Source organism: Lipotes vexillifer, unplaced genomic scaffold (assembly GCF_000442215.2).
Source record: "Lipotes vexillifer unplaced genomic scaffold, Lipotes_vexillifer_v1.1 scaffold1019, whole genome shotgun sequence".
In the NCBI taxonomy this organism is placed as follows: Eukaryota; Metazoa; Chordata; class Mammalia; order Artiodactyla; family Lipotidae; genus Lipotes; species Lipotes vexillifer.
The window spans coordinates 1,036,005-1,049,728 of NW_006776835.1; the positions used below are offsets into that span (position 1 = coordinate 1,036,005).

A 13,724-nucleotide genomic window follows, 5' to 3' on the forward strand; every position below is an offset into this window, starting at 1 on the left:
TACTGGGAGGGGGCACAGACAGGTCATGCCATGGCCACCTCCCCAGCAGTAACAGCACAGGAGCTTAGAGACTCAGGGGGTTAGAGCCAGCTGGTGGTCGTTGGTGGCTTGGCCCACCTCACCGGCTCTCATGCTCCAGCCTTGAGTTGAGGTTTCTGGCAGAGGCCACGGTCTATTCTGACACTCCCACCTCTGGCAGTGTCGTGCAGCAGGGTCTCTGAGGAGGGGGCAAACCCAAAGTGATTGCATTTCCCACAGGGAGGTGGATGGATTACCACCCACCCTGTAAACTTGCTCAGACTCGACTTTGGGAGGGTGACCATCTCATCCTGGTCTGCCCATACTGTCCTGATTTTAAAACAGAAAGTCTCGCATCCAGGGAACCTTCAGTCCCAGGCAATCTGGGACAGTTGGTTAGCTAGTGGATCCTTCCTGAGATGAAGTCTCATCCAGGAAGAAGCCCTCCCTCTGGCCCTGCCAGGCTCCTCTGCGGATGTGCTTAGACCAGCTCCAGCTGGACAGTACATGCTGGGTGGGATTTGACCTGTACAGGTAAATCTTATTGGTCCCCCTCCTTGAAAACCATCTCCTCAGCATCTATACTCCACGTGTCTTTACTGGCTAAGGAGCTGTGAAGGCTTTGGCCTTTGTTCCGGAGTCTGTGACTGGAGGTGAGGAAAATCCTGAGACCATAGTGAACTCCTTTTTCTAGTCACCAGACCTGGGCAAGTCATTGATTTCTCCTGCCTCGGGGTTTAATGGGGATAATAGTCCCAGGGGGGTTGTGAGCTGTGGATGGGATAATGAATCTCAAAGTGCTTTGTAAACCCAGCTGTGAGTGGTCCTTAGGATGCTGCATTGATGCCTGTTTCCCTCTAGAAAAAGCAGAGCTGCTTCCACTACGCAGCCCTCGGTGGCTCTGAGGACATGGTCTGGGCCCTCGTCCATGCAGGAGGCAGCACTGACGTGGCTGATCATGTACGTGTGGGGCCTGGATGGAAGGTGGGGAGGCAGGGGATACACTGCCGAGTCTCCCAGGACCTCACTTCTCAAAATAGAAATGGAGAACAGATTAGTGGCGGCGGGGGGCTAGGGATGGGGGCGTGGGGCAGAGAAGGGAGGAGGGTGTGGTTATAAAAGGACTACACAAGGGACCCTTATGGTGATGGAACTGTGCTGCATCTTGACTATGTAAGGGATACACGAACCTACATGTGTGATAAAATTACATAGAACACACATGTATATAAATGACTACAAGTGGAACTGGGGACATCTGGGTAAGATGGTGGGCATTATCAATGTCAGTGTTCTGGTTGGGATATTGTACTGTGGCTTTGTAAGATGTTGCCATTGGAGTGGGGAGAACAGAGCAGATGGGTGTTGAGGGTGGGAAGAAGGCTTTTCACCAGATGCCTTTTGTTCTCTCTGGTTCTTTAGGTTCTATAAATAAAATGTAAAACAATGAAAAGCAACACTTGCTCTCTTTCCGCTCCCCTTTCCTACCACATTCCCACAGACCTATTTCCAGGACGATGGAGGCCATATCCAGCATCCTTGGTTATTTTATCTCCGTGGCCTGCTGCTTCCTGGAGAGCCACCATTAGAGCTCTGAAAAGTTTCCTAGCTCATCCGAGTTGTGCACTTGAGCCAGTTTCCAGTGTCTGCTCATTCACTCTCACAGGAGACCTTCTTTTGGCCTGATTTTGATTTCACAGTTATCTAGCAATGATCTGAGGACACTGCTGAAATTCTGTGGTAGTTTTACCTAGGTTTTTAAATTTTTCTCTAGATGTGTTTCAGAATACTTTTTGTCGTTTATTGCTATTTGGGTTTGGGATTACATTAAGCCTGTAAATAATATAAAAGAAAATGGTCATCTTTGTAATATTTTATTTTTTCACTACAAACATGTCTTGCTATTTCTTTATGTCTTCTTTTGTATACCTCAGTGATGTTCTGTGGTTTTAGTTTGCCTTTGTAATAGCCATTTCCAATTATACTCTTCATAGGTACTTTATATATTTTGACTGTCATTGCAAATAGGCTATCTTTTTAAAATATGTCATTTCTTGTGGGCATTCAATACAGGAATGCTACTGACTTTGGTATTTTTATCTTCTATATGACTTTTCATTGATTTTGCTGGAGGTTTTTTTTTTTTTTTTTTTTTTTTGGTGGGGGTATAATAACTATTTTGACCTGTGTAGATATACAGTCACGTTGCCTACAAGTAATCATATAGTTTAAATCTTCTTTTCCAATATCCATAAACTGTTTTTTTCTGGCCTAAACTAGTAATGGCAGTCATGGGCATTTTTGTTGTATGTGTGTGTGTTCTGTTCTGTCACCTTTTGGTGCTCAACATGTGAGGGTGTTTTTCCACAGTAAGTATAGATCTATCCCATTGATTTTTCTGGCTTTGTACTATTCTACTAGATGTGTGTCACCATACACCTAGACAGAAGGATGCTGTGGCAGTATCTCCACTTTGTCATGTAGTCAGTGCTCACAGGGAACCACTGGAGATGAAGTCCTCCAGCCTTGAGTGAGGCCTTGGGTGAATGTTGGGTTTGGGTGAGACCTCTGTTCTGGTCCCAGCTGGCTCTCTCATTCATTCATTTCATACATAAATAGTTGTTGAGCACCTACCTAGATGCCGGGGGTAGAAAGTCCGGTAACACAGGGTCTCTATTAGTTACGTGTCCTTGAGTGTGTCATGTAAGTTTTATGAACTTATTAAGTGTTCTCATTTGTAAGATGAAAGTACGAATAAGAATACCATTCCTATATACTTGCTAGGTTCATGTGTGGAGTAAATGAGATAGCAGAGAATCTTAAGGTGTTGCTAGAAGGGACCTCAGCAAGCATCACTTGCCAGATGAAGATGACTTGCCCAAAGTCACGTAGTGTGTTCCTGGCATGGCAAGGTCTCAAACTTGGGATTTCAGGCCCCCGCCCACCACGAGGATCAGTTGTGGCCCAAGGGATTCAGGCTGTGGGCTGTCAATTCCTCCGGCCACTCATGTCATCCGAGAAGTGAGAAGGTCCAAACTCAGAAGTACTCTCTATACAGTAAGTCCCCTACACATGAACCAGTTCCGTTCCGAGAGCACATTTGTAAGTCCAATTTGTTCAGAAGTCCAACAATGTTTGCCTAGATACCCAAGTAACACAATTGGCTATACAGTACTGTACTGTAATATGTTTATAATACTTTTCACACAAATAATATATAAAAAACAAACACAAAAAATAAAGAAAACATTTTAAATCTTACAGTACAATACCTTGAAAAGTACAGTAGTACAGTACAACAGCTGGCATACAGGGGCTGGCATTGAGTGGACAGGCAAGAAGAGTTACTGACTGGAGCGGGGAGAGGAGGTGGGACATGGTAGAGCCGAAGGATTATCAGCAATAGGAGACGGAGGGCAAGCTGCAATTTCACTCATGCCTGACTTTGACGGCAGAGGTTCTGGTTCCTTGCTGGATTCAATTCTATCTACCCTCTTTAAAAAATGATTCCGTGCTGTCTGGGTAGTAGCTTTTTTTTTCTCGTCATAGATGACACGGTAGCCCTGGACTGCATTCTGAACGGCTGCTGCAACTTTCGTGTACCGTTCTGTGTTCGGGTCCTGTGCCTCAAAAACTAACAGTGCCTCCTCAAATGAAGAAAATCCCCTTTCATTTCCTGCGTCGTGAATCGCTTCGGTTCTTCAGTTACTCCTTCTTCCTCTTGGCTCTCTTCGGCCTTTCTCTGGGCCTCCAGTTCCATCAGGTCTTCATCAGTAAGCTCCTCGTGTTGCACAGCAACAGTACTGTACAGTAAAGTACACAAAAGCATGACTAGTAGAGGATGCACGCATGTGACAATGTACGCCAGACATATGAATTAATTTATGTGATCGGACACACGCACGCACGCGCGCATCTTTGAAAGTTTGCAACTTGAAGGTTCGTACGTAGGGGACTTAGTGTACTCCTCCCAACTCCCATCTTCTAGCACCAGCCTGCAGCTGGGCAGTCCTGGGAGGGACCCATCAACTGATCTGTGCCTCTCCACCCCCCAGCAGGGCGCCTCTCCTGTGCACATCGCCCGTGAGGCACGACTTCCCCGTCCTGGTGCAGCTCCTCATCGACACCGGCAGTGACCTGGACGCCATTGACAATGTAAGTGGCTGCAGAAAGCATCTGGGCCCCATGGAGCCTCTGGGCGCCGTCCCAGGTTGGCAGGGCTTGACTGTGGTCTACTAGCCTGGCCCAGAATTGAGGAATCGCTCTTTCAGCTTTTGTCAAAAGTTGTTTGAATATTTGTTGAAGGTAGCATTATTTTATCAACCATTCCTCTATTTTGAACATTTGAGTATTTCCAAGTTTCTGCCATGATGTATAGAACGCTGTGGTAAACATTTTGCTACCTGCAACCTTTTCCTTTCATTGATTTTTTTTTTTCCCTTAGGGAAAATTCCCAGGGCAGGGGTGACTGGGTTAATCTTGTATAACAAGAAGCCTCTGAGTCCTGAAGTTGTGATCAATCAGGAGCGTTTTAAAATCCCCATCCCCACAATCCACCCCGCAACCATACAATCCTCAGGGCCGCCACACACAACCACTAGTGGTGGAAAGCAATTTGACAGAATATAACATATACCTTTAAAATGGTCAGTATTTGCACATCTGAGAATTGAGCCTCATGAACTATATTAAGAGCTCATGCACCAAGATATTTGTTGTAGCAGTCTATCAGTTTTCATTTCAAAAAGGGCCCCGAATACTTAATAAGAGAGAAGTGCTTGGTTAAATTATGGTATAGGCATAGATAGGCTCTTACGGAGTTATAAAAAATGGTGTTTATAGAGTTTATAATATGCAGGAAGTTATACAGATGCAAAATGTATGTACAGGATGATCTCAAATATGTAAAACCATAAAACTAAAAACGTTCTGCATTAAAGAAAATACTAGAAGAAATGTACTAAGACTGTTAACAGAGGTTGACTTAGGTGGGATAGCGAGTGGTATTTTTTCTTTGTTCTTTCTACTTTTTTGTTATTTACTAAGTTTGCCGAGTATTATGTTTATGATTAAATCCAGTTTACCCTCCCACATAACTTCTTTTTTTTATATAAATTTATTTTATTATTATTATTTTTGACTGCGTTGGGTCTTCGTTGCTGCACACGGGCTTTTCTCTGGTTGTGGCAAGGGGGGGCTACTCTTCTTTGTGGTGCGCAGCCTTCTCACTGCGGTGGCTTCTCTTGTTGGGATCATGGGCTCTAGGCACCTGGGCTTCAGTAGTTGCGGCTCATGGGCTCTAGAGCACAGGCTCAGTAGTTGTGGCACATGGGCTTAGTTGCTCTGCAGCATGTGGGATCTTCCCGGACCAGGGCTCGAACCTGTGTCTCCTACATTGGCAGGTGGATTCTTAACCAGTGCGCCACTGGGGAAGCCCCACATAACTTCTTAGAGAAACTCTGTTAAGGCCCAGTTGGGAGTGTACCCACCTTGGTCCTGTCCTGGCTTTGAGCCACAGGCCATCTCTACATGCTTTTCTGCTCTCCATCCTCTTGGCTTCTTTTCCAGAGGCAGCAGACACCCCTCACCTTGCCGCCGAGCACGCCTGGCAGGACATAGCGGATATTCTCCTCATTGCTGGGGTTAACTTAAACCTGAGAGATAAGGTACCTCTGCTCACAACCAGCCTCCCTTGCAAGCTTTCATGACTCCCTCTTTGCCAGAGATCCTGATGCAAATGCCTCCTGCTCCCAGAATGTTCAAGGCTTCCCATCTCTTATATATCAGCTCAAAGGCAACCTCCTCCAGGAAGCCTTCCTGCCCCTCCATCACCTTCCCCTGCCTCCTCTGAGGTCCCTCAGCACTTGGCCCACCCCTCTCCTGGTCCTTGCCTGTGATATGTTTGTCTTCTGTTTCATGGCCCCCATCAGACTTTGAGCTCCTTGAGTCATCTGCTGGGGAGAGGGGAAGAGAGCTAGAGGAACAGCATGTCACCACCCCACAACTCCGTACGTGTGAAACAGCATTGGGGGAAGCTTCCTGGGTCACTGTGCTTCTGGGGTGGCCACCTCCTCAGGTGGCCAGAAGTTTGAGAAGAGCTGAAGGCTTAGTATGAGGCTGACGAGGTCACAGGCTCATGAGGGGAAGGGCCCTTGCACACGTGGCCCAGCCCTTGGGATGGTGTGGAAAAGAGATGGGGGCAGGGAACAGGCCCTGAGGCTGGACCTGGGAAGGGCTTCCTGCTTCCTGGGAGGGAAGCTGGGGCCCGGGGAAGCTGGCCAAGCTTGAAGAGGAGCTTCCCATCTCCCCGCAGGTCCCTGGAGGTGGTTGGAGGCCAGTACTGTGCCAGAGGCCTGGAGCAAAGGGCTGGAAACCTGAGGGGAGGCAGCAAACTTGACACAGGAGCCCAAGCCCCTTCTCTGGGTTCTGGTTTCATCTGAGACATGAGGCTGGTAACATCTATCTCACAGATGACCTTGAAGACTTATGCAGGCTGAGTTTTATAAGCTTTAAGTCCTCCCATTCTAGAAGAACACAAGAGGTGGTTGCTGGAATTATTGCCTTATTCTACCTGTGACTTTTCCACATCCAGAATTACTCCCAGAAAACCCTTCTGCTCTCCATTGTAGACTGCTGGAAACCACTTTCTTTGGACAGGAGGGTCTGTAGTCAGTGCTAGAGGCCACCCTACACCCTCTTATAGGAACTCTGGCTTCCCTTCTCCCTTCTTACCCGCAGCAAGGAAAAACCGCCTTGCCAGTGGCCACCCACATCAACCATGTCAGCCTGGTGGACATGATCATAAAAGCCGATCGCTTCTACAGGTGGGAGAAGGTATTGAGACCCTGTGCCTGGTCTCTCCGTGTTGGAAAGGGAGTGGCCATGGCTTCAGGTGGAGTTGGCTTTGAACCCCAGCCCTGACCAATTCAGGGGCCCCTCAGTTTCCAAGCGAGTGATAATCCCTGCCTTACCTAACGCTAGGGTTCTTTGAGGGCATCAAGAGATGGGTGAACACCCAAACCACACTGAAATAAGGCTGACTGAGGTCCGTGCCAGTGTGGAGATACTAGTAGACCCTGCTCTAGCTCCTGGTTGATGGATGAATGCATTCATGCATGAATAAAGAAATGGCAAATTGGTTCCAGCTCACTGTGAGCTCCAGGTGATTGGAATTGTGGCTTGGGGTGTTCTATTCAGGCAACTTTCTGAGCCCAGAAGGAAAGTGTGCTGGGATTGATTAGTGATATCTGCTGTGGATTTGGGAAAGAGGAGTGGCAGATGTAAGGTCCTGCATTTACAGCTCCAGTGTCAGCAAATGGGGGTAGGTTGAGAGATATTTTGTTGTCCTTAATGGTTGCTTTTATACACAGAAAATAAATTTTTGCATTTATTTCAGTTTTAGAAATTAATACTAAATTGTTTACAAAATTTAAATCCTACTTTTCCTCAAACTTTTAAATTTATTTTTACAATCTTATTATTATATTTATACAACTGGTAAATTTTAACAGTCATTTTCAAGGAAGCCTTTTGATTAAAGTTTGGTCCCATGTTTAAGCTTAATTAAACTACCTTAAAGGTTTTAAACTGAAAGAATAAATTTAATATAATAGGTTTTCTTTTTAATCACTTCAAATGCTTCCTAAATTCTTAAATTATCCCATTAAATGCAATAAATTAAACCTATAAAGTGAATCTCGAATATCATAAACATTCTGATATTGTTTACAAATTTAGTAAATTTCTCTTACACTTCTAAAAAAAAATCACTGTTCAAAAATCAATCAATTGGGGCTTCCCTGGTGGCGCAGTGGTTGAGAGTCCGCCTGCCGATGCAGGGGACATGGGTTCGTGCCCCGGTCTGGGAAGATCCCACATGCCGCAGAGCGGCTGTGCCCGTGAGCCACGGCCGCTGGGCCTGCGCGTCCGGAGCCTGTTGCTCCGCAACGGGAGAGGCCACACAGTGAGAAGTCCCGTACCGCAAAAAAAAAAAAAAAAAAAAAAAAAAATCAATCAATTGATAAATTTCCATAGGAATCATAAGATTTTCTTTCACTGACATGCTGGATTCTCGTAAATATTACAACCCCTTTGCATACAACAGATTACTCCTAAATATTAATACCAGTGATTTGATGAACTGATTCATCTCTATGCTTAATTTTAAACCACCTGAGGCTTTAAAAGTTTTCAACACTAAGGCAGTGGTGCAGTTAGAATCACAAATCCCTCCTTCCTACCCCTAGACCAATTCAATCAGAATCTAGGGGGTAAGGGCCAAGCTTCTGTGGTTCTTAAAGCTCCCAGATGATCCCAATGTAAGATGCAGCTGAGAACACTGCTCGAAAGAAACAGTTTTTACCACCCAAGGAGAGAGCCAAGCTCCCAGGTCGTCACCTCCCAGGTGACTGGCCAGACACAGTTAACCAGGATGTAAGATTCAGAGCTGCAGATGCCAGAACTCACCTGAGCTTTTTTTTTTTTTCACACACACACACACACTGTATTTTATTTTTACAAGAGATAAATAAACTGACACCAAGCATTGTAAATGGATGACCACAACAAAAGCAACGATGATTGCAATTACCCAACACGAAACACACTCATACTATGTGATAATATTGACATTCCGTCCAGTAATCCTCCACGGTAACAGCTGCTTTACTTTGCAGTGATCACCTGAGCTTTTTAACAACTAGAAATCTGCATCTACATCCTTTTGAGGGGATTTTGTGGCTTTTTTTTTTTGAATTTTTGAATTTTATTTATTTTTTATACAGCAGGTTCTTTTTTTTTTACATCTTTATTGGAGTATAATTGCTTTACATTGGTGTGCTAGTTTCTGCTTTATAACAAAGTGAATCAGTTATACATATACATATGTTCCCATCTCTCTTCCCTCTTGCGTCTCCCTCCCTCACACACTCCCTATCCCACCCCTCTAGGTGGTCACAAAGCACCGAGCTGATCTCCCTGTGCTATGTGGCTGCTTCCCACTAGCTATCTATTTTACGTTTGGTAGTGTATATATGTCCATGCCACTCTCTCGCTTTGTCACAACTTACCCTTCCCCCTCCCCATATCCTCAAGTCCATTCTCTAGTAGATCTGTGTCTTTATTCCTGTCTTACTCCTAGGTTCTTCATGACATTTTTTTTTTCTTAAATTCCATATATATGTGTTAGCATATGGTATTTGTCTTTCTCTTTCTGACTTACTTCACTCTGTATGACAGACTCTAGGTCCATCCACCTCATTACAAACAGCTCAATTTCGTTTCTTTTTATGGTTGAGTAATACTTTTGTGGGTTTAACTTAAGCTATTACATAATTTTTGGTAACGTCTCATTTTATCACCTGCTTTGCATAGAAAGAATTCTGTAATCCAGACCTTCTCTACTTGTCATTTGGCAAGTTTAGTTAGTGCCTGATTCTTGGCTTGCCTGGTTTTAGCCACAGCTGCTGAGTCATTCTACTGACACTCGTGCTATAAGAACGCAAAGAAAAGAGAGAAATGGGAAGGCTTCCTGGAAGAGGTGGCACCCAGGTGGTCTTTTGACTGTGGCAATGTGATTGAGAGACAGGGAGGTGAGAAAAGGAATTCTGGATGGAGAAACAGTGTAAGCAACTCAGTTTCCAGCACTCAAAGCAAGGCACAGAGTCAGAAACCAGAGTAATGGACACTATGCCCCAGGCCTGTGATGACACCAGTTCTGTGTCCAGGCTCACGAGGGAGAGCCTGGCAGGGATTTCCCCCAGACAAATGCTGCACTTCTGGGATCTGCCCCACAGGACCAGCTCTCATGCAGGGACCTCTGTGACCCCTCTGGGAAGAGCTTGACCTTTAAGCAGGACCATCGTCAGGAAACACAGCAGCTCTGCTCTGTGCTGTGGTGACTGGCCTCCAGGTACCTGCAGCCCCACGAGTGGAAGAAGCTGGAGTATTGCTGGGAATTCACCGAGGCCCACGTCCACGCCATCGAGCAACAGTGGACAGGTACCACCTTGCCTTGGTGCCCCAGAGCAACCGGGTGGAAGGGTGGGGGCACGTGGGGTGTGTTCAGTTTTCTGTGCTTCTGGGGGAAAAGCCTCAGCAAGCCACAGGCCACTTCCAACACATCACGTGCTCTTCCCCACTCCAGGCCTTTACACAGACTGGGCCCTCTGCCCCTCCCTCCACATTGACCTGTGAACTTCACATTCTTCATGAATCAGCTTGAGCAGAAACCCATCATTCACACATGAAACTAAAGGTGCTCCCTGTAAAAAGGAGAGGAGCTGCTGTTGCCACTATTATTTAACATCTATTTGGAAATTCTGGCCCTGGTGTTAAGGCATGAAACAGAAATAGAAATTGAGTGTAAATACTGGAAAGGAAGAGAGAGATTTATTAATTTCAGATGAGATACACACACATACACAGGAAGTCCAGAAGAATCAACGGAGAAACTCTTAGAGTAAAATAATTCAATGAAATGGCTAAACATGATTAAATATACGAACACCATAGTATTCCTCTGTACCATCAATAGGTGGGCAAAATATATAGAGGTATATATATGTAAAATATATATATATATGTAAAAATATGTATATTTAAAATATATTTTTTTTTAAAAATATATAATATATATTAAAAATATATGTAAAAATATACTCCATTTACAATAGTGTATGTTTCTAAGAAGAAATATGAATGACATATGAGTAAGACAATACAAATTATTTGAACTATAAAAGAAGACTTGGGTAAGTAGAATGACATTTTGTATTTCCAGCTAAAAGAAGTGTCATGTAGATATTGATTTTCCCCATATTAAAGCTTTGATCCAATTTTAATCAAATCAAAATAGGAGGTTTTTGAAACTTGACTAAAGGATTCTACAGTTCATCTGAAAGAAGAAACAGGGAATATATAAATGAATATTCTGGAGGAAAAAAGCGAAGAGGGTCTAACTCAACCAGACTCAACTTTAGAAAGGTAAAATATTTAACACAGAGAGATACCTGACAGAAACATATGCAAATCAGGTAGTGGAATAGAGTTCCACAAGCGAACTCTATTACCGATGCGGATTTCATAGACGATAAAGGAGCACTGGTAAATTACAGGGCTGGGGACAAGGGGTAGTGAATAAACGGGTCAAATGAAACGGCTACATCACGAGCAGCACCAGGAGGAAGTGCCTGCTGGGGGCCCACGGACACCAGAACATCAGGGATGCAGTGGCTGACTGACTTGGACCTGATGGCTGTGCCCCCATGGCTGTGCCAGACCATCTGTCCCCAGCTGGGAGAGCTGACCTGGTCACAGTTGAATAACAAGTTAACCCCACCACCGGCACTGAAGAGCATGGGCACTTATTTTCCAAACATTGGAATCACGTGGGAAGGCTTAACACTGATCTGTTGCCTAGGCCACACCCAGACCCAAGTACTAGGAATCTCAGAAAGGGGAGGGGGACCCAGGTGTCAGTGTTTGCTAAAGCCTCCCAGTTGTCTCCAATGAGCACTTATGGCTGAGAACCACTGGTTCAGGGGAAAGAAGAGGGCCACTAGCTTGCACGTCACAGGTTATTGTGAGCCGCCAGAGAGATGAACTGTACAGTCTTGTGTGCATCGTGGTACCACACTGAATGCCAATTCTTTCTCTCTTCCCAGTGACACCAATAGGATACATGGTGGATGCTCAGGGGAAAGCCTGGCACTGGGTAGATCCAGGTGTCCCTGACACGAAACTCCACCCCCATCCCATCTGAGGCTGCTCCTCCCCTTCCTCCCATGCCCTCCCCATATCTGGGCTGAGTTCTGCTGGCACTTCAAGAAGGGTCTGATGTTCTGGTGGCGGGAAGCTCAGGCCTGGCTCTGGTAAGGCAGGCGGGGTTGGCGCCTTCTCTCTCTCTCTTTCTCCCCTCATGATCCTCAGGCACCAAGAGCTACCGGGAGCACGGGCACCGGTCACAGCCAGTGAGAACCCCAGCAGAGTGCTATTTAAAGGCCTCGTCGCCATTGGCAGGAGGGAGCTGGCTGGTAAGTGTCCCCCCTGTCCGGCTGCTGCTTAGGGCAGCGCCGGGCGCAGAGTCAGAGTTGCATGGCCCCGTTGGAATGCAGCAGGGCCCTCCAAGGCTGCTCAGACCACGGCGCTGTGGCGCTGGCTCTGAACCTTTCAGATTGATGGTCCTAGCCCTGCCTCCTCCTGGAACCCAGACAGAGCCTTGGGTAATTCACAGTACCTCCTGGCCCCAGTCTCCCCATCTGTGCCATGAGGGTGACCCAGACGATCCCTATCACCTTCACAGCCCCAAGGCCACTGAAGCTACAATCTCTTCCTGTCCAGCTCTCTATACTACACCGATTTTTTTTTCTTCTCCAGTTTGGAATAAGGTGGGAGCAGCCTGCAGGGTTGTTTTTCACAAACATTAAGACCTATGGGCCAAAACTGGCTTAAGAGGAGTTGAACCAGTAAGATCTGGTCAAATAAAATTTCTGAGGCCGTCACAACCTATTTGAGTCTGTCAATCCCAAAAGCGTTTTTTGGGATTTGCGATTCAGGGCACCATGTAGAACCATCAGGCAAGTGGAGTAACAGGTTCTAGTAATGATCCCTCATTAAAAACAAAATTGGCTAATGATGAAAAAGGCTTAAACTCTGTAACCTCCATTGCCATGGTGCATTACAGGGCAACCACAGGATGGGGTACTAGGCAGCCATCCACAGTAATGAAGGTACATCTGTCACTTGGCAACAAGGAAAAGCGTCCATAGCATGTTATCAAGGGGCAAGAGGAAAGTCCCCTGTGTGATCGGTCTCCCCCAGCTGCCACACACAAGGTGCGAAAACAGTTATTTCAGAGGAGAGGAATTAGGGGTGACTTGGTTCTTCTTCCAGCATGTTCTTAAATACTATTCTGCATCTTCTTTTAACACAAACTCTTGCAGGCAATTAAAACATCAAACTAGCCTTGTGAGGCAGCACTCAGGCAACAAGAGACAACAGGATTCTTGTCTTTGGCAGAAAGCATCAGGAAGAAAGCAAACGATGACTCTAGCACCCCAAGGAGGTGCACAGCCATGTAACTGGAGAGACTGGACCTTCAGGAGCATGGGACCTCAGAGTGGGGGCCACTGAACAGAGGAGGACCACCGATTAAGGGCTTAAAAATCAATTACTGTAAACAGACTTCCAGCTGCTTCCACTGAAACCCGTATTAGGCAGGACCAGCAGGCAAATGTTTGTGATCTTTTTCACGGGGGCCTGTCTCAGGTTTTGCAGGTAATCCCTTCCCAGAGGTATGATCCTTTGCAGCTCTCAGCTTACTTTCACCTCCTGCATCTCACTGGAGCCTCACAGCAGCCCCCTGTGGTGCAAGGGATGTCTTTTCAGAGAGGACTCTGGGCACAGGGTGGATAAGCAGCTCATCAGGTGGTGAGGTCAGGGGCCAAACTCAGCACTCCTGTCTCCCCAACCTGGCGAAGGGCTCCATCCATCCCTTACGAGAAGGTCCACCCTTAATTCAATCCCTGACTTTTATGAATGCTGTGCTTACTCCACAACTGTTTCTATTCTCAGCTTATTTGTACATTTTGAGGCACACAATCGCATTTTTTCCCTCTTTTTCAAAATACCTTTTAAAGTTTTAAACTCTTAATTTTAAAATCATTTCAGACTTACGAAAAAGCTGCAGAAATAGTTCAAAGAATTTC

The 13,724-nt window shown here is 45.8% G+C and overlaps 1 protein-coding gene across 1 annotated transcript in view; it reads left to right on the forward strand.

Annotated features, from left to right (window-relative positions):
- The window catches only part of ANKDD1A (ankyrin repeat and death domain containing 1A), a 34,701-nt gene extending 21,604 nt beyond the window's left edge, over positions 1-13,097 (forward strand). Inside the window, 9 exon segments of the mRNA XM_007450712.1 lie at positions 880-978; positions 4,074-4,100; positions 4,102-4,173; positions 5,589-5,684; positions 6,757-6,852; positions 9,813-10,017; positions 11,947-11,976; positions 11,979-12,050; positions 13,036-13,097. Coding sequence (XP_007450774.1) covers positions 880-978; positions 4,074-4,100; positions 4,102-4,173; positions 5,589-5,684; positions 6,757-6,852; positions 9,813-10,017; positions 11,947-11,976; positions 11,979-12,050; positions 13,036-13,097 — 759 coding nt within the window.
- Positions 13,098-13,724: the final 627 nt, after the last annotated feature.